Source organism: Leuresthes tenuis, unplaced genomic scaffold (genome assembly GCF_036924035.1).
Source record: "Leuresthes tenuis unplaced genomic scaffold, fLeuTen1.0.hap1 SCAF_4, whole genome shotgun sequence".
In the NCBI taxonomy this organism is placed as follows: Eukaryota; Metazoa; Chordata; class Actinopteri; order Atheriniformes; family Atherinopsidae; genus Leuresthes; species Leuresthes tenuis.
The window spans coordinates 38,887,237-38,914,372 of record NW_027325358.1 but is presented as its reverse complement, the minus strand read 5'-3'; the positions used below and the strand labels follow the sequence as shown (position 1 = coordinate 38,914,372).

The 27,136-nt window shown below is 39.9% G+C and overlaps 2 protein-coding genes across 3 annotated transcripts in view; both read right to left on the bottom strand.

The window, feature by feature from the left end:
- vps37c (VPS37C subunit of ESCRT-I) overlaps positions 1–27,136 on the bottom strand; it is a 138,835-nt gene that overhangs the window by 88,651 nt on the left and 23,048 nt on the right. The window lies entirely within an intron of this gene.
- LOC140304875 (uncharacterized) lies at positions 1,715–26,978 on the bottom strand. Of its 2 annotated transcripts, XM_072383680.1 has the most exons (6): positions 26,706–26,978; positions 18,112–18,525; positions 11,409–11,540; positions 10,684–10,728; positions 7,636–7,701; positions 1,715–1,993 (listed from the first exon to the last, which is right to left on the bottom strand). In XM_072383680.1, exons 1-6 carry the CDS (start codon positions 26,755–26,757, stop codon positions 1,923–1,925), a joined length of 780 nt encoding a protein of 259 aa, XP_072239781.1. In that variant the 5' UTR covers positions 26,758–26,978; the 3' UTR covers positions 1,715–1,922. The 2 variants fall into 2 exon arrangements, with proteins under 2 accessions (XP_072239781.1, XP_072239782.1); XM_072383681.1 differs by lacking the exon at positions 7,636–7,701.

Here is a 27,136-nt window from a genome sequence, read left to right as displayed (position 1 = left end):
TGTATTCCTTTAACTCTCAGTAGTGATGATTTCATGAGATTCTTCATCAATAAAATTGTTTCTATCAGAGAGAAGATTAATGGAATCCTTCCCACTATTATCACTGATGTATCATCAAGTAGAGCAGCTTTAGAAGTATCTTTAGAACCTGATTTGTATTTAGACGGCTTCTGTCCAGTTGATCTTTCTGAGCTAACAACAGCAATAGTCTCTTCTAAACCATCAACTTGTATCTTAGACCCAATCCCAACCAGACTGTTCAAGGAGGTTTTCCCCTTAATCAATACTTCCATATTGGATTTGATCATTCGGTCTTTGTTGACAGGATATGTACCTCAGACTTTTAAGGTTGCTGTAATTAAACCTTTACTTAAAAAACCTACTCCTGATTCAGAAGTGTTGGCTAATTATCGACCTATATCCAATCTCCCTTTTTTGTCCAAAGTTCTTGAAAAAATAGTTGCAGCTCAACTTTGTGATCATTTACATAGAAATAATCTGTTTGAAGAGTTTCAGTCAGGATTCAGAGTGCATCATAGCACAGAAACAGCACTGGTGAAAGTTACCAATGATCTCCTCTTAGCCTCTGATAGCGGACTTGTTTCTGTGCTTGTCCTGTTGGATCTCAGTGCTGCATTTGATACAATCGATCACAGCATTCTGTTACAGAGACTTAAACATGTTATTGGGATTAAATGAACTGCGTTAGGCTGGTTTAAATCATATTTATCTGATAGATTCCAGTTTGTTCTTGTAAATGAAGAATCTTCCTCACACACCAGAGTAAGTCATGGAGTTCCTCAGGGTTCTGTGCTTGGACCGATTCTTTTCACTTTATACATGCTTCCAGTAGGTAACATTATCAGACAGCATGGTATATATTTCCATTGTTATGCTGATGATACTCAGCTGTACTTATCTATGAAACCAGATGAAACCAAAAGGTTGGTCAGACTACAAGCCTGTCTTAAAGACATAAAGACCCGGATGACTCAGAACTGTCTGCTTCTAAATTCAGACAAAACTGAAGTTGTTCTCTTTGGACCTGAGCGCTTGAGGGAGAAATTGTCCAGTTATATAGCTACTCCAGATGGTATTTCCTTGGCCTCTAGTTCTACAGTGAGGAACCTTGGAGTTATTTTTGACCAGAATTTATCATTTGACGCACATATAAAACTGGTTTCTAGGACTGCCTTCTTTCACCTTCGTAATATTGCTAAAATCAGGAACATCCTGTCTCAGGGTGATGCAGAGAAACTAGTCCATGCATTTGTTACTTCAGGATTGGACTACTGTAATTCTTTATTATTGGGCATTATTGTTGTCATTAACTTGTGTTTTCCTGTTTCAACAGGTATCCTTTGAATGGCGTTACAGTGTTTGTTTGTTGTTTGTTGAATTCAATTAATTGGATTTAATTGGATTATGATTACAATTAATTGGACTCTAATTGGCTTGACCTGGACTGTATTACTGAAGTGCCTTGAGAGGAGATTTATTGTAATTTGGCACTATATGAATAAAACTGAATTTAATTGATCCAATGTTTCCTAAGTTTGCTGTAACTCATGAATGAGTAGGTTTAAGAACTAAAAAGACAAAATGATGAAGTCATGATCATTTGAACTTTGCCTGTAAACTATATAAAAACTAAATATACAAACGTTTTTTTCCTGTGTACAAATTACTGTCTGAAGTGAGACTGAACTGGACCTTTGATTATAAAAGCTTTTTTAATAAGTGATGCAGCTAATAAACATCAACAGACATTTTTGCTTTTTTCGGTAGCGGACAGGTAATTTCCTTACAAGCAGAAGTGATGATCTTACACAAAGATGCAATCCAGAGAGAGAGACATTTGAAAACAGGTGTACAGCGCAGAGAAGGATGATGATTATGATGATGGTGGAGGAAGAGGCCTGCTAGAAACTGTAGCCACTGTTTCTGTTGTATGAAGGGTCGTGGATGTCACCGATCGTCAGACGCTCCAGAGCTGAATTGGTGACACACAGAAGAGCAGCAATGTTTAGACAAATTACTGCTAAAGCTTTCCATTAATCTGACAATAGCTGAATGTCTTGGTGCCATGTGTGAGTGACTCTCTTGATGCTTTTCTGTAACATTTTTAAAGGCCAGACCCAGTAACATAAACGGTACGCGCCACTTTCAGCAAGTGTGAACAGCTGCAGTAAACTAATAGATACACACACACAGCAGCAGCACTGGCTAATCTGACAAATGATCAGCTGTAATGTGATTAGCTATGATCAACCTCATGGTCTCAAATATGCCAACCTTGTCACCAGTCAGCTTTTGGCTATGGGTTGTACTTGGTCCCTTTGTCATCCTGCTGTTAATCAGTGTGACTAAGTGTTAAACGACATTAGATTGAATACTGATTCTTTTTATGTTTCAGTCCTGGTTCTGTTGGATCTCAGTGCTGCATTTGATACTGTAGATCACAGAATTCTGTTGTACAGGCTGGAAAACTGTGTTGAACTTTCTGGAGCGGTCCTTAACGTGTTCAGATCCTACTTAGAAGGCCGGAGTTATTTTGTTACAATTGGCAGCTAAGAATCTGAGCGAGTGGGCATGACTTGTGGAGTCCCCCAGGGGCCAATTCTTGGACCTTTTCCGTTTAACTTGTATATGCTCCCTTTGGGTCAGATATTGCAGAACTTTAACATCAATTATCACAGTTATGCAGACGATACACAACTTTGTGTCTCTGTCACCAGACGACTGCAGCCCAGCAGACGTACTGTGTCAGTGTCTGGAGGAAATAACCAGTCAATAAAATAAAGGTTTTCTCTCCCAAAAAGACCAGGAGAAACTCATCCATGCATTCATCTCCAGTAGACTCCATTACTGTAATGGTCTGTTAACTGGACTTCCCAAAAAGAGCATTAAACATCTGCAGCTCATCCAGAACGCTGCTGCTGGAGTTTTAACCAGGACTAAGAGATCTGAACACATGACACCAGTTTTAAAATCTTTACACTGGCTTCCAGTCAGTCACAGAATAGATTTTAAAAGTCTACTGATGGTTTACAAATCCCAGAACGGTTTAGACCCAAAAAGACATCTGTAATATGTTCAGAGAATATAAACCCAGCAGAGCTCTTAGATCCAAGGACTCAGGTCAGCTGGTCCAGTCCAGAGTCCAGACTAAACATGGAGAAGCAGCATTTAGCTGTTATGCTGCAAACAAGTGGAACAAACTGCCAGAGGAGATTAAACTGTCACCAAATGGAGACATTTTTAAATCCAGGTTAAAAACATTTCTTTTCTCATGTGTCTATGCATGAAATCTGAATGATATCTTTTAATTGATCTAGACTATTTCTTGTTTTTAATAATTTAATTGAATTTTAATTATTTTATTTATTTCTCTTTATATTCTTTTACAATTTTTTTTATATTTCTTCCACTTTCCCCACTGCAATGCTTTTATTTTATGTAAAGCACTTTGAATGGTTTTGTACATGAAATGTGCTTCAAATAAATTTGACTTGACTTGACTAAGATAACTTATTGAAATGGAACATGGAATTTAAAAATGTGAAATAGGTGAAGGTGGTGCAAAAAAGTTGAGGGATTGAAAAAAGAAATTCTTATACAATTTTTAGTGAAATGTCGATAAAATGTTATTGCTTCCCTCTATATTGTGGTACAGACAGCATCCTATTATTCCATATATAGCAAAATGATGGGTTCAAGTTTTATTGGATCAATGATGTATTGGTTTCGTACTGATATTACAGATGGATAAAGCTGCTATGCTTCAACTTCCGTTTGCTCTGTAATTTATTCATTCTTATCAAGAGCTCAGGTAAGCTCAACAGATGACACAGTTTATAGTTGTGATGTACTGTACTTATAAAATTCTACATGCACAAATATATGTGTGTGTGTGTGAGAGAGAGAGAGAGAGAGAGAGAGAGAAAGAACGTGTTAATATATATGTTCATAACATGAACATATATATTAACGGTATATTTAAGGTGATATAAATATAATTTCTTTTAATTAAATAATTTATCAATTTAGCCCTAGTCCTCTCAGGTGTACAGCTGTTATTGTAGTGCAATTTAATGATCAGAGTATAACTTTTCAATATATGTCACCATTGTCGTGCCTGCTCCTCCTCTACTTCCACGTTCAACATTGCCAGCAAACTGATCACTGGTTCTGAGACTACATTTCCAAGGATTCCTCTGTTCATGTCATCACTTTTTTGTTGGTTTGTTGTTTCTTTTTTGCTTTTGTTTGCTGCTGAAACATGCTATAAAGGAAATACACGCAGGCAGCAGAGAAATAAGTTTGTTTGGGATGAACAACAGTGCACCCTGAAAGATCCCTGCCCACTGATATCTTCTGCATCGAATCAGAGCGCTGAGGCCAATGGAGAGAGCCGGAATAATTCTATTTACAGGAGGATGTATTCACGGACAGCTGATATATAAACAAACAAAATAAAGATAGCTTTTATTTGTCCTTCTGACACATCACATAAAAATTAAACATTTATTGGTGAAATTAACTGCACTGATCTCCAAACGGTGGATGGTTGAAACACAAAAGAAACATGGATAAATAAATCAAAACAGATAAAAAGGGTCAGGGATAAAAGAGAATAAAAATGGTCATTAAATAGGTGCTCTAATAAATAAACAGCTACAGACACCACACACTCGTAGCAGTTCTGTTCTGAGCTAAACTAACACAGTTTGGACAGGGTGGAGCCAACAAAATGAGACCCAGGCCGGCTGAATTTACTACAAGATCCAAATGTTAAGAAACACTGTAAGTGTACGGAAATCCTTCATCATCTTCACATCATTGCTAATAAACAACATTTGTAAAGCTATGTATGCAAAAGTTAAAACTGTATATCCAGACACGTATTGGCACTACAATATACTGAAGTCTTGATCATCTAGGACCATCCTGTCAGCCTGGGGGAAGGGATACAGAAGGTATAATTGGCCAAATTAGGTCATTAGAAAATATAATATGAAACTCACTGTAAATTATGGAGAAAACGGGGTCTAAACTGGTCCAAATTTAAAAGTCTGACAGTGTATTAAACAGACGTCAGTATTTTGAACACATGTGGCCACTAACTAGCCCTTAAAACATGTTTGAATTATTTCATCCAGCTCGGTCTCTTGGCCTTGGAGAAAGATGAAAATTAAACTTTGGTGTAGGACAAAAGTGAAGACATCATGGATTTCCGCAGGCGCAATCACTCCCTTTGACCTTCTTTGACACTGTTGTGGCATCAGCCATCTTCGCAGCAGTGCTCTGCTGAAGCAGCAGCATCTCCACAACTGACAGGAAGAAACTTGACAAACTGATCAAAAAGACCAGCTCTGTCTTGGGTTCTCCCCTGGACTCAGTGCAGGTGATGGGAGAGAGGAGGATGATCACAAAACTATCATCAATGATGGACAATATCTCCCACCCCATGCAGGACACCATCGGTGCACTGAGCACCTCCTTCATTGACAGACTCCTTCACCCCAAGTGTGTGAAGGAGAGATATCGCAGGTCCTTCTTTCCTGCTGCTGTCAGACTGTTTAGCAATTGTCTCTTGCTTGCTGCTGTAACGTGTGAATTTCCCCATTGCGGGACAATAAAGGAAATCTAATCTAATCTAATCATTGGAAAGGTCTTGACCCAGGGAGTAACATATGTCAGAATGGAAATTGTGGGCAGCTCCTTCTCCTCAGAGTTGACCTTTGAACCTTGAACCTGAGACACTTTTGAAGGCTTACAGAGCAGCAACAAAACGAGCTCTTGACCTATACTACCATCACCTGTGGGACACCTGTAGGGGGTGCCACTAAGTAGGGTCAAAACCCAGAAGAAATGTGATTTCACCCCAGTGCTTCCCAACCCCAAAACCTATAATAAGTCTGAAAGTTTCCTGGTTTCAATTTCACATATTAGAGGAAACGCATTCGAACTACAAAAGATAAGGCGTTGCCTGCCACTGTGTACGGCAGTTTAGTACAAATTGTAGTTTTTATATCATGCTTCCAGGTTAGGGTCAGGGTTGCGAAATTATGGTTTAAAAAACATATATCTGCGCATTCTTCAATTGAAAAAGTATAACCCTAACATGTAAGTTTATGTTGTGAGAAAAGCTATCCAATGTTTTATACAACTACTGTGACCTTGGTGTACTAACACCAAGCTCTGGAGGAAGAGCAACTAGCTGCCAGTGAGAGGGTTGATTTCGGGCTTCCCGGGACTTCATGACAAAGTGTCCTTGGACAAAACACTGAACCCATATTTCCTCTAATGTGTGTTGTAGAGTAAAAACACTGTGTAGTCTTTAACACCATATAGACTAAGATGTGCTGTATGAGTTTGTGTGTGGGAATGTAAAATAACTTTGAGTGGTTAACCAGACTAATATGAACTAATAAAGGCAAATGATGTGTTTGAGTGACTAAACAGACTTTTCTGAATTAAGCATGAGGAACAGCAACAGAAATGTCTGAATGAATCAGCACTGTCACTTTAACAGAGTGATGCAGACATTATAGTTATGGATCTCACATGAAAAAAGCTGTAGATTACTTTTTCCATTAGTCTATGCATAATAAACCACACCATCAAGGAAAACACACATTTTGGAGTCCTCTACTGATATACGGTTAAAAAAGAGAGAAATAAACATACACACTCGAACATCTTTCTCTGGGAACTTTTTTGCATTATTCTGTGCATAAAAGCTTAATGAGGATGGATGGGAAGTGCTGACGCATAACCATTTTCCAGCCATTGTCCACATTATTACATTTTCCTGCTGCTACACTATTGCACCCATTATTATCACAACGTCCATATCATGCTGCTAAAAGATGCAGATTTGCTCGTTGCCTGGTTTAAATGCGCACAGGTGTTTTTCTTACATGCAATTGCCAGGGGTTGAATATTTTTCTAATGTAAATAAAGGTCATAATCCATGACTGAAAAAAAAATTCATTATGTAATAATGTTGTAATGGAAAATGTATTCTTAAATGCATTGTATTGAGTGTTACTGTGTATAACCTGCAAATGACCGAGCTGCAAGGTACCAGCCCGTCCTGTTTTTCTGAAATTCCTCTTTACAATGGTGGGCTTGTTATAATGAGATAGCTGCACTTTAAGGGGGACAGGGATGAGGCTGATATTTACGACCTTGTCTGGGTAACCTCAACTGATAGTTGGGGAGGAAAGCTAGAAGAACAATCAACTATACCCAAAGAGAGATGAAGGGATAAGTGGGCAATATAAATGTGTGTTTTTGCCTCAGTGGTCAGAGCAACTCTGTATTTTGTACTGGGTTATTCTCTCTTGCAAGAGATTATTATTAAAACATATTATCTCCTCAGAAGAAAATAACTGACTCTGTGCATTACTAAAATTCCTACCACAATGTCTCTAAAGTTTCTAGGGCAGACTGACTCAAGGGTAAAAAAAAAGGTTTCAGTAGTAACAGAGATAGGATGTTTCAGTTTTGAGCTTTTAATACATTCAGAAAACCTTCCTTTTTGGTTTGCCCATGTGGAGAATTGTATCCAGATTGATGTGGGGAAGTTTCTGTTAGCACTACATAACTGAGTATCATCTGAGTTACCTGGATATGACAACCTCTTCTCTCCATCGCTGCTTTTAACTGCGGTGTTCCCTCTGTGGTAAGACACTAACAGAGTCGTAAACAGATTAGAGACAAACATTAGAAATGACTCCATAAACAAACACAAACACACAGGTATAGAAATACATAGTACAAACTAGACAAGACTGAAGTGGAGGAGCGTCTACTCAGAATGTGCACAACAAAACGATTAGGAGGAATAGCGCACACACAGTTGACTACTTTTTTAAAGAGTCAACTCATTTTTGTTTGTGGCAGGAGGAGACTTATAGTTCACGATGCAAAGACATAATTTTTTATCTCATTATTTATGTACTGCTACTATTCATATGTACACACTCTGCACTTTCTGCTTCTTTACACTTCTGGTTAGATGCTAAACTGCGTTGCCTTGTCTCAGTACTTGTACTCTGTGCAATGACAATAAAGCTGAATCTAATGTAATCTATTCTAATGTTTACATTTCTGTTCAGTTTGCATCCACAGCAGAACCAACAAAACGCAGCGAAGAATGGAGGTATTTCACTCAACTGGACAATAAAGTCGAATGCACATGACGCAGGATGAAGCTAGTTTACCACGGTTCTACCAGCGCCATGAGGACTAAACTGTCACAAAAAGGTTGTGCTTCAGGGAGAAAAGACCAATGACTGGTTTTGTTGTAGCTTAATGCTCCTGTAACAGCAAACAACAGGAACAAATAACTGCTTTGGGGATTAATGTTAGTTTAATGATGACTAATCGACTTTGATTGGCTTGATTAGTCAACATCAAAAATCATTTAAAACACCCACCCCTAGCATCTACATCAGACTAAAGATGACTAAAATGTAACCTGTGGGATAGATGAGTCAGATTTAATAATCTTTGTTTGAAACAAGATTCATCGGTGTGTAACCCCCTCCTTGAAGCACCGGTTCTCGAAGAGATGACGTCATGTGTACGCTTCGTATTTTGGCTCAGAATGTTTCCAACATGGTGTCGAGGCAGAAGCGCTCCAAGGTTTGGTTATATTTCACCAAAAAGGACAATACTAGGGCCAGTTGCAACACGTGCAGAGTTTTGATCACATCAAAGGGGGGAAATACCTCCAACATGCTGAAACATTTGACCACACAGCATGCAATTACTTTGCACGAATGGGAAGTCTTTCACATGCTGCTAAGCGATGGTGGCGACTCTAGCGGGGGAGCGTCTTCCGTCTAAAGCCCAGTTTATGCTTCTGCGTCAAGTTGATGGTGTAGCCTGACGTGCACCTCCAAAAAATCCTAACTACACATCGAGTTGACGTGGACTGCTAGGACTGTGATTGGTCCGCTCAGAACATCATTTCCAGCAGTTGCTTTTTCTGGTCTTAATGGCTGTATACAGCAAAAAAGCTTGTTGACATTCTAAAGTATCTAAAGTGCATTTGTTCATCCAGTTCCCTCAGTGGGTGAACCAGTTTTGTAAATTCACCCGTTCAGCCTCGACAGGTTTAGTGGTCGTACAGACCACCCCCGCAAACGTCTTCTCTGTCGCCTGCTTCAACATTTGCAATTTAAGCATTTGGTCTTCATATTGATGAGCTCCAGCTGCAAGCTGTTCCACCTTTGTTTACTGTTGTTAACTGTGACCGGAAGAAGAAGCAAGGATTCAGCTATAACCCCTGAAACCACACAAACACACAGCCACACCAACCTAGCTGCATGGTGAATTGCAGAGCAACGCGTTCCCTCAAAGCAGAACTTTGAATACTCAATGATGTCGTCACATCCTACGCCGTCGACGTGACGCAGAAACATAAACTAGGCTTTAAAAATACCAGGTAACACATGGCTCTCAAGTCTCAAGTCATGCTTTTCAGTCTTCTGTCACGCACTCCCGCCACACATTGTATTTCTCATGCTGAAAAAAATTATAATATAAATTTCTCTGGTGCACCGCTATCGCTATGGAAATGGCAGGAAACACATCTCCCATAACTCTGAACAGAGCAGTTATTAATAACAACAACGCTAATCGTAATTTTAATGAAAGACCCCCATTCCTGCGAGCCATTCACTCTTGTCTGCATTCAAAACTTGAGAGCCCTGTAAAGTAAACCTTCCAGGTTGTCAGAAAATTTCTCTCAAAATTAATCTCAGAGTCGCTCGAGACAATTAACACAAAACATTTATTCTTGCAGCAAGGAGACGAGTCTGCACAACATATCAGGAAGCTGACCCACAGTTGTCTGAGTTAAAAAAATTATACTATCCCTATTTATGTTTTTAGATAGGAGGAAGCCTCCCCCCATCACATAGTACAGATTTTTCTCATAGTATAACCTCATGGTTTTTCTAACACAGGTCCTGTTGATTGTAATAATGTTAGCGACATACTGTATGAATAATTTCCATCTGTTATTAACATTTAGTTGACAAGGACTGCAAGAGTGAGGCAGGCTCAGAGGCAGGATTCTGTATACCTGTAACTATCCCTTTTATCGAGGAAGGGAGAAGTAAAATGACAGAGGCAAAAATAGATAAAATGTTGGTGCATACTTGAAATTAAAGTGTTACTGCAACCAAAGCCATTTGTATTATATATAACTGGATGAGAATCGATAAGGGAACCAATAAGGAACCGAATCGATAAGCGTTGTTAACAGTTCCCAACCCTAATCACAGAGGAGGGTCACTGCTGCGGGTTATGATAATCCCTTTGTAAAATGCTCTGTAAAATGTTGTTACACCAAAGCTGTGCTGCAACACTTGACCATAACTGGGTGTCTTTGTACTAACAAATCAACATCTTTATCTATTTGTAGTTCTATTATACTTTTATCTATACTTGTCTTATCTGTCTATACTTTGTCTGTGTCTCTTAGATAAAAGCCATTTCTAATTGGTGATGTAAAATCACCTCACAAATATTTAGTTTCATCATGTACAAGGTTGAAATGCAGCTTGTGTGCACACTGTAGGGAGGGAACACTGACATAAACATTATGTTAGACTTGGAATGAGACCACTGAAGAAATAAATGGCTGAGAGACTGACTCACCACTCTGTGTTGGTCCAATCCAGCGTTTTTGCCTCTTATCTGATACTGAAAAGCAACAACAGTCATGTCAACACAGCAGTTAATACATGTTAAAGTCATATCTGAAAGTTGCAGTGATTAGCAGGGGGCTCGATCTTCTCCAGCCGTCAGTCCTCTCTCTGTCTGTGACCTGAGCCTGCTCTGCCTGCAAGTGGAAATGTTACACACCTCTTCTAAAGACTTGTTGGGGAAATTTAGTTAAAAAAAACAAAGAACACTACACATTCAGACACTCAGGAGATGGTTCAGTTTATCAGCTGAGAGGCTTTATATGTGACTACTTTCCTCCAACAGATAAGTATGTCCATTGTTACAGCTCTCATTCATTGACTTCTGACTGCACAAAGAGCAACACACATCCCCCTTCAAACCTTCCACACAGACAGCATGCCTCTTGGAAAAAGATGCACAGCATGCACTGCTCATGACAAGAGTCAGCTGTGTTGGGTCAAATGTGTTCTGTCCTGTTTTGTCTTGTTCTGTCCTGTTCCATTTTGTCGTTCTATTCTAGATTATATCGTCAGTCTGATTCTTAATTTTTCTTGGACATAATCTTTGATTTAATGACTTTAATCTAAAAATATTAATTTTCAGGTCATATGCATACATGCACCATGTGTTTGGTGTGTGAGCATTAGTCTGGTGTTTGTGTGCCCCTGTGTGTGTGTTAGAGTGTGTGTACTCACATCTCTTCTGCAGGGCTTTAACGGTGGGTCTGGTGAAGCGGATTAATAAAAGGACCAGCAGCACACAGCAAAGCAAAGCTGTCACCACTTTGTAGGCCTGCAGCTGTCCCTTCGCATCTGGGAGCTCCTCAACTGGAAACACACACACAGATGTCGATCTAGTGATTTTGTGGATAATCCAGATATCTGTGTTAACGTATATGTATAGTCTAAAGCTTTGTGGTTTTCAAAAGATACCAAGAGAAGGAAAGTAATATTTTTCATCGAGTCATAATGGCATAATATAGACACACATTTGCAGGAAAGTTGTAAGGTTTCTTGCAGATGTAACAAAAACATTACTCTGTAATTTCTTAACTGGTTTGAACCTTTATTCAACAGACGCCAGTCCATCCATCCATTTTCTATACCCACTCCATCCAAGTCAGGATCACCAAGGGGGCTGGAGCCTTTTCCAGCTGCCATTGTGCGGGAGGCAGGGTACACCCTAGACAGGTCAGCCTCACTCGTATGGTCAATTTAGAAACCTCAATTAACCTAACATACATGTTCTTGGACTGTGGAAGAGGATAAAAACTCCACAATGAAAGAACCAGCAACCATCTTGTTGTGAAGCCACAGCACTAACCACCACACCGGTGTGCAGCATGATAGAGGTCCGAGAAATGATGTCTTTCCTGATCAACTTGATTGATCAACAGAAACAAATCTGGAATTTAATGCACTAACTTACTTTAAAAAGGGGAAAAGAGTTGTGGTGGATTTCAAATAGGAAAAAAACTCATTTACTCACATCATTTACTTTATTTAATAATACTTTATTTGTCCCAAAAGGAAATTCTAATGTTAATGTAACTTTTTTTCATCGATCACCATAAGCTATTGTAATGTATGGTTATTTCTGCTGGCATGAATTACATTTTTTGTTACAAAAAAACTGAAGCCTCTGACTGAACCCCCTTTGTTGTTTGATCACTTATTTTATAAAGACGATGCTCAGTGTTGTTCTTTGTATTCATGAACTTGTGCAGCCCTCTTTGAACAATCAGCTCCAGAGCCGTCCCCAGCACAGAGCCAGCCTTCTTTATCACTTTGTTCAGTTTCTTTGAGTCTCTGGCTCTGATGCTGCTGCCCCAACAGGTGCTACAAAGCAGATTGTACTTTCCACCACACACTTGTAGAAGATATGAAACATCTTGGTGCAGACGCTGAAGGACCTAAGCTTCCTTTAGAAGTCTGTTCTGTCCTTCTTGTAGACAGCCTCAGCGTTGCATTTCCAGTCCTGCCTGTTGTCTGAGTAAACTCCCTGGTATCTATATTCCTTCACCTCTTCTCTCAGGATGGAGACAGTATTTGGCTTATTCCTGCTCCTCCTAAAATCTACAAGCATCTCTTTTGTGTTGTTTGTGTTTAAGATTAGATGATTGTTTCCACACCACATTGTATATTTATAGCTCTCCCATCGTCTTAGTCATTTGCCAATTCATTATTGTTGCCACCCCATAGTTAATTTGTCTGTTTCTTCCTTGTGATCAGTCTATAGTTTGTTTGGTTGTTTAGAGTTTATTTTGTTTCTGGATTACCTGCTTAGCAGACACCCTTAGTTTGAGTTAGTTTAACAAATCAAGTTTCCATCTGCTTTCTGTCAGCCTGTTTGCATTTGCATCCATTGTCTACTCTACAGGTAGAGCTTGAGGTCTGTGTTGCTGGAGGCAGGTGAGAAGGATCCTGACTGTTGATCTGAGCTGAACCTATTAAAATACATGTTCAGCTTATTGGCTCCGTCCAGGCTTCCATCAGTCTGATCTTCTTCACCTTGAAGCCTCTGATCTTTTCCATCCCTGGCCACACATATCTTATGTTCTGCGGATGTTTTCTTTCCAGCTTTTTTTCTGTACACCTTCTTGCTCTCTGTTATATTTAAACTGTTTTTTAACAGTCCTCAATAACTAGAGGACTCCCTGGATGATTTTTTTCATGTTCAGCAGCTTTTTCAGGTCACTGGTGATCCAGGTTTTGTTTTTGGGGAAGTGTCTTACTGTCCTTGTGGGAACAATACTCTCCACACAGAAGTTAATGTAGTCTGTCACACACTCAATCATGGTACTGATGTCATCTCCATGTAATTCACAGAGTGCATTCCAGTCTGTGGATCCAAAGCATCCCCACAAATCATCTTCAGCCTCCTGAGACCACTTTTTCAAAGCCCATAGAGTTGTCACTCTGCTTTGCCACTCTGCATTGCCACTGAACAATGTATATATAACTGGAGGTGAGGAGAACTAGATTGTGGTCTGATTTTCCTGATGGAGGACAGGCAGAAGAGCTATATGCATATCTAACATTTGCATAGAATAAATCCAACTTTTTGTTTTCTCTGGTGGAGCCATTGACAACCCATTGGAAAGTAGGAAGTGTAGCTGAGACGGAAACAGTGCTCATACTGTTATTTACAAATAATATAATGAAATAGTATTATTCATCATTGAAGGCTTTGAGAGTGAACAGTACGATTTCAAAATCAAAAGTAAATCTATTAAGAAGCCAGTGAAGAGATTCAAACACAGGGCTATGTGTTCATGCATTTTGGTTCCAGTAATGAGTCCACCTGCAGTGCTTTTAAATCAACTGGAGATTATGGAGGAAGCCCTGAATGATTCCCTAGTATAGTAACTTAAAGTAGTTAAGGTATAAGTCAGCAGTTGAAAGAAATAGCCTGATTTTTGAGATTGTATGAAAAATATGTTTGACTTGAGCCATGTTGTACAGAACATTATCAGAATGTATAAGAGAATACCACAATCTACTGTGAGTTAGGAATTCATTGTATGTTGCTGTGTAATAGGTCATTCTGATAATAAATTCCCCATAGAGGCTGCCCAGACGAATCTGACTACTCTGGTCTTTTCTCTACAACAATGCACAAATGGATAAGGGGATGTCTGCTGTTTTCTTAAACAGCCCTGTGGAAGCCTGTCAGTCTATCTGCTGCAGTAAAATCAGAATCATCTCTAAATATCTGCTTGTAAGTCTCATTAGATAGCTCCTCCACAGTTATTACTCCCGATGAAGAACTGCAGTTGATTTTAGCTCCCATAGTTACTGTAAATAGTGTGTAATACTGTGAAAACTGACTATCATACTCAGGAATCATGGTAAAATTGACTGTTTTGTTTTGATGTAAAATGATATAGCCTTCTTTCTGTTTCAGAAGAATTAGAATCAGAAACAAGTTTATTGCCAAGTAGGTTTGTATGGACAAGGAATTTGACTTGGTGTAGCTGGTGCAGACAATATAGATATATATACAGAATGATATGAATGTGTATATATATGTATATATATATATATATATATATATATATATATATATATATACACAATAGATGTGCTTTAATGTAACGCAGAAGGTCTGGGGAGGGGGGGGGTGTCATTGTCAAGAGGGGCTCTGGGCCTTCTTGATAAGGCTAGTGGCGGATAAGAAGAAACTGTTCTTGTGGCATGAGGTTTTGGTCCTGATGGACCGCAGCCTCCTGCCAGAGGGGAGTGTCTGAGAGTTTGTGACCGGGGTGGGAGGGATCAGCCACAATCTTCCCTGCACTCCTCAGAGTCCTGGAGGCATACAGGTCCTGGAGAGATGAAAGATTGCAGCCAATCACCTTGTCTGCAGACCGAATGACACGCTGCAGTCTGCTCTTGTCCTTGGTGGTGGCAGCAGCGTACCAGATGGTGATGGAAGAGGTGAGGATGGACTCAATGATGAAGGAGTAGAAGTGCACCATCACTGTCCTTGGCAGGTTGAATATCTTCAGCTGCCGCAGGAAGTACATCCTCTGCTGGGCTTTCTTGATGAGGGAGCTGATGTTCAGCTCCCACTTTAGGTCCTGGGAGATGATAGTTCCCAGGAAGCGGAAAGACTCCACAGTGTCAATTGTGGAGTCACAGAGGGTGATGGGGGTAGCTGAGGCTGAGTTCTTCCTGAAGTCCACAACCATCTCCACTGTCTTTAGAGCGTTGAGCTCCAGGTTGTTTTGGCTGCACCAGGTCACCAGATGGTCAGCCTCCCACCTGTGGGCAGACACATCACCATCAGAGATAAGTCCGATGAGAGTGGTGTCTTCCGCAAACTTCAGGAGCTTGACGGACTGATGACTGGAGGTGCAGCTGTTGGTGCACAGGGAGAAGAGCAGAGGAGAAAGAACACAGCCCTGGGGGGAGCCAGTGCTGATGAGCTGTGAGTTGGAAACATGTTTTCCCAGCTTCACATGCTGCTTCCTGTCAGACAGGAAGTCCGTAAACCACCTGCAGGTGGAGTCAGGTGGAGTCAGGAACGCAGAGCTGAAATCTACAAAAAGGATCCTGGCGTGGGTACCTGCGGAATCCAGGTGTTTTAAGGTGGGTATGGGTAGAGGTGCCCAGGCCCCTGCTGAGGTGGGGGAGGTGGAGGTGATATGAAGCTGGAGCTGTTGAGAGGTACCGTGGGGGATGGTTACAGGACTGTCCCTTTCTCTGTGACAGTAGAACTCGTTCAGGTCGGTGGCTAGGTGTTGGTCGTTCATGTAGTGGGGGGGCTTTAGGCTTGTAGTTGGTGACCTGCCTGAGCCCTTTCCAGACCGATGCAGAGTCGTTGGCTGAGAGCTGGTGTTGGAGCTTCTCAGAGTACAGTTGTTTAGTCTCTTTCACCGCCTTGCTAAACCTGTACTTTGCCTCTTTGAATCTGTATTTATCCCCACTCCTGAAGGCCTCTTCCTTATCTAACTTTAACCTTCTGAGTTTGGCTGTGAACCAGGGTTTGTCGATGTTGTGCGTGGTGGAACACAGCAGTCCCCACAGAAGCCGATGTATGATGTCACAGCCTCTGTGTACTCATCCAGACTGTTGGTAGCAGCCCTGAACACATCCCAGTCAGTAGAGTCCAAACACACCTGGACATCCTCCACAGCCTCACTGGCCCACTTCCTTGATGTCCTCACTGCAGGTTTGCAGAGATTTAGTTTCTGCCTGTAAGCAGGAATCAAGTGAACCATGACGTGGTCGGAGTGGCCCAGTGCAGCACGGGGGACGGCGTGATAAGCATCCCTGACTGTGGTGTAACGGTGATCCAGAATATCCTGTCTGGTCTGGCATTTAATAAATTGTCTATATTTCGGAAGTTCTGGTTCAAGTATCTGGTCGTCTGGTGCGTCCTGCACGTTGCCATGTGGCGGGAATTAAACACCGAGCAGAATGAATGAAGCAAACTCATGGGGTGAATGAAAAGGCTTACGGTTTATGTTGAAAGATTCCAGGTCAGGAGAACAGTGCTGCTGGATCACTGTCACATCGTCGCACCAACCCCCGTTGATATAAAAACAGATTCTGGAAGCCTGCCAGCTGCAGCGCAGAGTCCGGTATTAATCCACACAGCCACGTCTCCGGGAAGCACAAAACAGAAGATGAAGAAAAGTCCCTGTTTTTTCCCAACAACAGTTGTAATTCGTCCAGTTTGTTGGACAGGAAACGCACTTTAGAGAGAATTATTCCCGGCAACTGTGTGCGTAATCCGCGCTGGCGAAGATGCACAAGCGCACCGGCCCATTGCGTGAGTAAAGATGAGCGCACCTTTGCGCTCCACTTCATATCAGGCTTACTTTGTTGTAAAAACATTATCAATCTTGCTCTGAAGAACACGTGTGGTGTACATATTCTTCCTTTTGTATATACCAGTTTGTGATTAGTAATGCATGGTTTATTAGGTAAGCATTGTTTATGCATATGGATTCAGATATGTCTCTTATTAAAAAATTGTATCAAGATAAGATTCATAAACAACAACCCCAGGCTGCTGAGCAGCTGAAATGTTGGATTCAGCAAGAATGGACACAGATTCCTCTGAAAAGCTGCACCAATAAGTATCCTCAGTTCCCAAACCATTAAAAAGTGTCATTGAAAGGGAGCTGAGGGGGAAACATGACTCTGGAAAAACTTTTGTTGTTGAGTGTTGCTGAATCAGATTCTATATTTGTTTTTGTTTTCTAAACACAAAGAAGTTGGTCAGTGAAAATCCCTTCTTTGGACATGTTTCTGTTCTATAAAACTTTTTAATCGGGGAACAAATGATAGATTTATATAATTATAGATTTGTGTGTATATCAGAAAACTTAACACCTTTACAGGAAATGAAGTTACGTTCTGAGGTGATAATAGTGAAATGTTAAGAGAAACCCAACTATCGCCCCATGAGTGGCTTGTGTTGTTGAACAAAACTTTAATTTAGCGGGAAGGAACACCTGAATGAAACAAAAAGTGTTGCAAAGTGGGCAACTGTCTGCCATGTGTGAAAGGACAATGTTCATTGAATGAACTCTGATGTATTAGAGAATTAAAAACTGCAGCTGATTGAAAGCTGTGTGGCCCTTGATGTTAGTCTTGATTACTTTTTAATCAAATAGTCGTTTGTGTGAGTCAGCAGTTTGGTTATTTTACACATATTATTTGGGCAATGCTCTAATTTATTGTTAGATTCAATATTTATGATGAGAATAATTTGACTTCTTGATAGATATTTGGGTTCTACTGTAAAACAAAACCAGACAGTGTGTGTTTCATATATCATGTCCTGTAGTTGTATACACTATAAAATGCTGAGTATAGAATGACAAACTGCAGGAGATGAAATTATCTCACTCACAAAGAATAGTGACACACAGACAAGTAGACCAACCTGCACAGATGACTCTGAGTGTCTTGCAGGTGGACATCTTGTTGGCCCCCTTCTCGGTTACCTCATAACCCTCTCTGTCTTCGCCAGCACTTAGCCGGTTTGGCTTATTCTTACAGCCTTCATTAGTCAGACACATATTTTTTAAAATACTCTGAAAATGTGTGTCTAGCCCCAAACAAACAGGTAAGGAGGAGTTGTTGAAGTGAAGATATGGGACCAGGTAGACACTGCCTTCACAATTCTTTGACCATCTGACTGTGAGGAGGCCCAGGATGGGTGCGGAGCTGCTGGAGCTGGAGGTGGGAGTAACAGAGGGTTCAGCAGGAGCAGGACAGCAGGTACAGTTGCAGCTGGAGCTGTTGGTCAGGGAATTAGTCACACCACTGTTTGCTGGAGTTTGAGTTGAGTCGGATCCTAGGAGAAATACTTCACTTAGTATAGAAAACACACAGATGAACATTATAACAGTATTACTCTGTTCAGGGGTTCATACAACAGCCCATAGCTGTCCATTAACTGGCACCAACCAGCACGTTAAAATTGGAGCTGTAAAAACTTGGATTCCAAAACTGTGCCATGATTACTAAACACGTGAGGAAAGTGTGTGCTAGAAGCTAGTTTCTTTATGATTGTATTTATAGATAATTCAGGACAATTATTGCTGTAAAGAGTAAAGTAGGTCATACACATGCATATTGACATATATGACATATTGCCCGTGTGCTTGACAACAGAATACAAGTAAAACTAGTAAAGAAAATAATAATAATAATAATAATAATAATAATAATAATAATAATAATAATAATAATAATAATAATAATAATAATACAAAGCAAAGGAATAATTCCAAAAGACTGTAACACCTGAAAAAAAATGATTCAAAGTCATTGGAAAAAGCAGAAAACAGAATAATGATACAGTATTTGGTATTCAGAGCCATTAGTGGTGAAAACCCATGCAGTTCTCATGGCGCCCCTGTTCATATTGGAGCCATCCAAGTCCTAACAGGAGAAGAGATTCCTTGAATCAAGCTGAACTCAGATAATCTCATCTCATACATTGCAAATTCCAAAGTTGGGAAGCTTTGTAAAAAGTAAATAAAAACAGAATGCAATGATTTCCAAATCTCACAAGCTAGAAGACTCAACTGTGGCTACACTTCCTGAGAGTCCTCAGAAAGTACAATCTGGACTCAAGCCTGCTGCTGACCTTCTACCGCTCATCCATCGAGAGCCTGCTGACATACTGTATCACAGTATGCTATGGCAGCTGCACCAAGGCAGACAGGGAGAGGCTTCAGAGCACGATAGTCCAGAGCAAAAACCATCACCAAGGACAGCTCCCGCCCTGGCTTTGATCTGTTTGACCTGTTGCCCTCAGGGAGGCGCTACAGGTGCATCAGAACAAAGACCAACAGACTCAAGAACAGCTTCTTCCCAAAAGCCATAACCACTCTGAACTCACACATGCACTGATTTCTCAGCCTAACCCCCTCAACCCCCAGACTTCTTCAACCCACATACTGTGCAATACTTAGATATTTAACATTTAAAATTCAATAACACGGAAAATCCTGTGAATCCATTTACTGTGCACCGTGCAATACCACAATACCTCACACTGCATATCAAAAAGCAATTTTGCATATACTGCACATTTCTCTGCACTAGAAGTTTTTATGTTGTATATATCTTTGCTATGTTGATATATATATTTTTGCCTCCATGTTTGCACCGAACGAGGAGTTGCTTTTTATCTCATTGTACTGTGTATGGCGACAATAAAGGCATTCTATTCTATTCTATTCTATTCTATTCTAACATTTTATTTACAATCGAATATAGAAAACATATCCAAAGTTGAAAGTGACACACTTTACTATTTCATGAAGAATATCAGCTCATCTTGAATTTGATGGCAGGAACATGTAGGGATGGGAATTGTTAAAAATGTATGATTTCGGTTCCATTATCGATATCGCTTATCGATTTGGTTCCTTATTGGTTCCCTTATCGATTCTCATCCAGTACAAATATAGTACAAATGGCTTTTGTTGCAGTAACACTTTAATTTTGAATATGCACCAACATTTTATCTATTTTGGCCTCTGTCATTTTACTTTCCCCTGCCTCCATGAAAGGGGTAGCTACAGGTATGCGGGAGGCTGTCTCTGATCCTACCTCTGAGCCTGCCCCACTCTTGCAGTCCATGTCAACTAAATGTTAATATCAGATGGAAATTATTCATACAGTATGTCGCTAACATTCTTACATTCTTACAATCAACAGCACCTGGAAGTTTTACGTTACAGGGCTCTCAAGTTTTGAATGCAGGCCAGAGTGAGATCTCTCTCCCATCCTTGTAGCTTGCAGTTACAGCAGATTTTTAAAACATAGCTTATGGATGATAAATACTGTAATTATCTTTGACCTCTATGAGTTATTGCCCATTTGTGGTTGGGGTCAGACGGTGCCCCTCAAAGCATTAAAAGTCAGGATAAGGAGTGCGCACTTGTTGAGCAGCTGAAAGCGGCAAGGGTCGAGCTCGCTCATTTCAACCGTGTGCTTGCAGAACCACATTTATGCAGAAAATGCAAGCATACGCTGTAGCAGGCTTACTCTGCTTTGAAATACTGCTCAGTGTCCACTGCCCTGTCTGAAAACATTGATTAAAAATAAGAAGAATAAGAGTTATTATCATCATGCTTTAATAAACATGATTAACTCAACAGAGAAGCCAATTTTACAGTGGACAGGGACAATCCTCTGCTATTTTTCTCTTATTTGCCCCTTACCATCACGTACCAGCAGAAGTGTTGTTAAGGCGTCCCTTAATTGTGGAAAAAAAGCAGGCTGAACATTAATAAAATGTTTAAGGCAGCCTCAGTCATGATAGCTACTTATCTGAAAAATTGTTCCTGGCGACATTAAAACTAAAAACGACATGACAGACAGCAAAGCCCAAACCAAACTATCTTACTGCACCTCAAATAAACTATTCAAACAATGATGTACAGTCACACTTGTGAACATATGTACAATGCGTCTCAAGTTTATGGAGAAATTAAAGCATGAACGTGTTTTATTATAACTCTTCATTGTGTCAGGGAAGGATAAACGTTGGGACCAGAACAAAAAACTTGTCAAGTCAGGAGAAAATAATAATTTTGGCCAAACTTTGAAAATGACTGGACACATTTTTTTCTCTCTCATTAAACAGCTTCAACAAATAAACTTTTTGCCCATGAGTCGACAACCAGACAAATAATTGGCTGTATCAAAATCTATTAAAGGGGAGCTCCGATATTTTTAAACCTACACCTTTTTTCTGGCATGAAATACGTTTATCTAACAGTTTGGTGAGAGTCAGCATCCTTCAGAAACTATTTAGAAAACTCGCGATCGGCGTATATCCATATAACGGAGTGAACGGGGCTTAGGCGATGCAGCCTCTAAATAAGGCATTATCTGTCTTTATTTCACCAACACTTTAGGAAGAATGAATGAATGAACGTGTACTATAGCTCTGTTAGTTCATAGCTCTGTTATGTGGCTACTTGCAGCTATAGGAGAGCTAATGGAGGGATTTCTACACACACCTTTACTGGGACGAGTTTTCTTGCCCAAGCAAGAAAAGGATTTCGATGGAAGTCATTAATCAGTTTTAAATCTGTAGTCATGGTTTAGCTAATGATTGGACTGTTTATGCAGTAAATATGTTTAATTGTGTTCATTGTCATTTCTTACTTTTGTCAGAGTGAAACGCAGAGCCCACACACACTGACAGAATGCAACGGAGCCTCTGTGGTATGTGTGCAGATACATGTAGTTGCACTAAGAAGAACGATCTAATTTTCTGACAGTTTTGCAAATGTCAGGTTTGGTAATTTGAAGACCACAAACCCGTTTCTGTTCAGCGGAGGCGGCACTAGTTTCAGCGGCATGAAATTCAAAGCCTCTGCAACGCAGCTGAAAGCTCTGCAGGGTGGAGTCGCTATGTGGGGAAATGAGAGCATCTTGGCTTTGGATCATTTTTTTAAGTTGTGTTTAAAAATGTTTGTTTTCCTTGTTTTATTTAAAGTCCTGCTCTTCATTTCAAACTTTTGATTTTTGCTCTTCAGAGACATTCAGTTCATTAAATTTCTGTGAAGCGGATGAAACAAACATCCTGAGAAATGAATTCTGTCATCCATCGAGGTTTCTTTCAATAACTCAAGCCCCCACGAAATACTGTGTGTGGCTGATGGGTTAAAGAGTCTTCATGTTGAAACACTTCAACATAATTCAGCAGAAAAGGATTTTCTCTTCACGATCAGTAAGAACGAATACAAACCCTTCGAAAAACAGCATTTTAACAAGTGTTTGAAGAAGTTCTGATCATCTTTTTTCTCAATGACAAATGGAAGTCTCTATCTTTCAGCCAAGAAAATATCTCTAATATATCCAAGCAGCAATATGACCCCTGTCAAAACCATACGGCACTACTTATAAGATTGGGAAATTATTACTGAGGCACTGTGGTATAAAACAGGTCTGTGATGTGATGTGCTGCCATCTGTAAGACATCATGTCACACTGAAACCTCATCAGAGGTAATGACAGCAGCTCTGTCCCACAAATGTTTAACTGTAAAGCCTCTAATGTTCAAAACGTCAATTACAACTGCAGAGGACAAACACAAAAACAATCAAATATCCAGTTTGAGTTGCACTAACGTCCCATTAAGCCCAGAAGCAGTGAGCCGTCCAACTCTGGCCGTCCTGCTCAAACCTGAAATCATTGGCTGTCGTGGACCTTGTTGTGAACTTAAGAAACAAGGACACCAACATGGCTTTTCTGGTTGGCTGTATCATTTTTATTCCATTCCTTTGATCATCGTTCACACACTTGCTGAGTTGTATGTAAGTACCACACCCGGCTTGGCTCGTTATCTGTCTCTATCTATCAGATTTGATTTAATAACCATCAAAAGTTTGGTTCAGGTTCTGGTTCTATCAGGTGTGGAGCTGACATAAAAATGTGTGTGGTTTCCATTTAAAATGTTTAAATTTAATGCCACCAATACAACTCATGAACACCGGCAACAACAGACGTGTGATTGTTAGTAACATGACTGGATATGAAAATGATTTGTTTAAAGATTCAGCCTGAACATGAGCGTTAGGACCGGAGATTTTATCATCCGCTTCCCTAAAATATGTGGCTGATTAGGAACAAATCTCAGAGAGACGTTACAGGACTCTGTTTGCTGTTTAATCAATAATGAAAGGTAAAACTATGTCAATGGAAAAGAAGAGAAAAAAAACATAATTTTACTTAAAATGAACTTTAAATGTCCACATTACAGAGGAGGACTGTCCACAAAATTCAGAAGCCTGCAGCTGTGACAGTGTGCACGTGCATCAGTGCACAGGGCACCATTAATGCTGAGCTATATAAAAGGAGATCTGTTCTCTCATATCTCATATGTTTCAATTGTTTTTAGCTACTTGACTAATTTGAGTTTCTGCCACTGGGAGATGAATAAAGTATTTTTCTATTCTATTCTATTCTATTCTATTAGTCACCATTTCAGGCTGTCACCTCCTGACACAGCGGCCCCTCATACCCTGAGGCTGCAGCTCAAACTGAACACAGTGCAAGTGTAAATGTTCTGGGTTCAGTTTAACATTAGCTTTAAATCAATGCACCGTTTGCAGACTTGTGCAGAACTTAATCTTTTGAAGAGATCCATTTCATCTGCATCAGGTGTGTTGAAGCAGGGAAACATCTAAAACCTGCAGGACGGCAGCCCTTGAGGACCAACTTTGGACATCCCTGCTTTAAATGATTTGCTGATCTTTTGACTTTTCACGCAGTCACAGGTTTTTATATGCGGGGCTGTATTTACGACTTGTTGTCCTGCGCTGTCTCCAGCACCCTGAGAACTGGTTATGTTTTATTTGAACGGGTTTTTCTTTGTGAAAGGATAGATTTTACACGCTGACATGATTTTAATGTCTAACTATTAGTCTTTCTTTCTTTAAATACGTAAATGTAAATGTAATTTAGCCCTTTACAACAATCCATTTCGGAGTACTAAAGTGCTTTACAGCAGATAATAAATAAAGAAAAGAATAAGTAAAAAACAATAAAATAACAGTAAAAGCAATAAAATACAGCAAAACTGAATAAGATAAGATAAAAGTGTCACCATACATAGTGAACCAGTTAATAAATTATTTTGGCCTCTTGTGCGCATCCTCCCAGGACCTGCAGTTTTTAAGATGAGATGTGGTTCATTGTCAAATGTTTTCTTTTAATGAATAATTCAAGAAAACAAAAAACTAATTTTTCTCTCTTTTAGTTCCCTCCTCGGAGCTCTTTTTAATGTCTTTTAAATCCTGTACGTTTTAATTAATGGCATTATGGACGGCCATGAATATGGTTTTAGAATTTTTAATTAAAAATGAATCAGTGATGCACAATCAATGATTGTTACTCCTTTTTTTTTGTTGCTTTTTATCTAGTTTTACATCTGTCGTTTTAAATAAATTCATAAATGTGAAACATGTCAAAAGACCACCAATAAACCAGAAAGCCTTGTTATAATTTTGTAACACCTGTTTGGAATGGTGACTGTCTCCGCTAAAGTCTTCTTAAACTGTGGACTCCTGCAGAGGTCAGTACAAGAGCTAGAAGGATTTTCTCGCCGTGAGCTCCCACTTAGCCACAGACGCGTGTTTCATTACATTAATGGAGATACAGAAACTGTATTCATCTAGTCTTACAAGCTGTCTGACAGATGTTTCCCTTAATTAAACACAGATAAAACAGGGATCCTTATGATAAGTTCAAATAACAGTCTGAAATCACAAACTTAGGAGAACCGCCTGTTTTTTGAGAAACACATTAACAAAGTAATTGAGTCATGCGACTGCAAACTGAGGAATATCACCAAGTTATGACTTTTTTAACTTTCAATGTTACACAATCATCTAGCTTTCATTCCCTCACAGATTTAGAGTAACTGCAATGGTTTCTAAAAATCTGTAAGTCAACACCTTTATAGACTCCAGACTGTAAGATGTGGCAGAAGGACTTATCACAAACTAAAATAAAGCAGGCTCTAATATCACTGCACTGGCTGCTGATTAGTTTTAGGATTAGTTCTGGGTCTGGTCGGGCTCAGAGCAACCGTCATGCAGGAACCTGCCGGCTGTTTGCTGTTCGCGTTCATCACTGATAAAATGATTCTGCTCAGTCACTGTCTCCATTTAAATCTATCACCAGGCCTTTATGATAACCTTTTACAATTCTTTAAAACTTTATTTACTGTTATTAATTAAATCATCATTTTATCCTGCTGTTTCTTATTTTGAACCCATTACTTCTCTCTTATATCCGCTATTTTACACTTGACATATTTCTGATCAATCTGGTTTCCTGTTTCATCAAACATGGTTTATTTCCTTTCCCTCAGCCTGCTAGTTTTTATCCATTAAGAATGAGTTTTTATTCTACATCTGTGGGAAGCACTTTCTAACACTGCTTTTGATAAGTTCAATACAAATTATTATTATTGACATGGTTTGTAGACTAAGCTTACATGACACATACATTAGAGCTGCAGTGAAAGGCACCAGCAACTATGTAGTATCTGTTTGGACATTTTAAGCAGTGACACATTGACAGAAATAACTTGTTTTTTTATATATGAAGATCCACCCTGTGATGGACAGTTGACCTGTGCTGGTTCCACAGGTTGAAGTGTCCTTGAGCAAAACAATGAATCTCACTTTGCCTGTGGAGCGTTCATCAGTGTGTGAGTGTGTGTTTGACAGATCCTGTTTTAGTGGGTGAATGTGGCTTCTCGTATAAAGTGCTTAAATTGGTCAAAAAGATTAAAACAATGCTTCTGTATATGCTGTCCATGCATGATATATTTGACCATAAGTGCTGGGCTGAGAAGGTTTTAATTTCGGTTCAGTCGTATCCTTCTGTTTGTCTGCCGAGCTTTGTGACTGCATCTGTGTTTGCAACACATTAATAAAACTATAGTGTTGTTCTGGTGGCAGGAGATGAACAAACATATGTAGAAAACACTGCAGTGGCCAACTGAACGAGGGTCCTGTGTACTCTTCCCCCACTCCTGCTAACAGTCTGAAGGTGGCTTTACCTCTGAACAAATCTGAGGGTATTATTATGAAAACCTGTATTCTCGATGTACAGTGATTGGTGAACAAATGGAAGATCTGAGTTCAGAAATGTATACACCATGAATGAGCTTCCTGAATGTGCGTGAGTATGTGAGCATGACTTGTAAAACAGACCACAGCAGCACTGTATGAATGATATTTATGTGACAGAGCCACTCTGTCAGAAAAGAGATTTACAACAGTACCAGAGACCAAAATGTTCCTTTAAACTACTGCAGTCATACAACTTATACTGACACAGCGATAAGGCCTCAGCACCCGCTCACCGAGAAGAACGTCCCAGTCAGATGTTCTCTACTGTTAATTGTTATGGTCCAGTCTCTTACTGGGCTGAGTCTAACTTCCTCCTCTTCTATTTTAATATTCAGTAGATAACAAAAGCTGATGTACTCACCTGCAGTCACAAGAACAAAAGTTGTGACAATCACGACAGTTCTGAGATCCATTACAGTGAAGATGAGTTAAGGAAGAAGACAAACGCACTGACAGCAGACAACACAAATCAGATCAACACGCCAACGACAGAAAAGGTAATGAGAAAGGAAATGATGCAGAGGAGTAACACTCCTCAACCCCCCTTCTCCATTCAGTGAATCACTTCATCCCCGGCCTGCTGCTGGTGCTGCTGCAAAAATGCAGATTTCCTCCCTTCAAAGCAAACTGGGTGAAGAAGGCGGGGATAGAAAGAAACCATGATAAACAGGGAGGAAGGAGGAAGAGGTAGGAGGAAGTAGTGAAGGGAAGAGTTACGAGACTTTATGTTTGTGAGTCATATGTCACACTTTTTTTTATCAGTTCACATTATTCTCATTTTCTCACACTTCA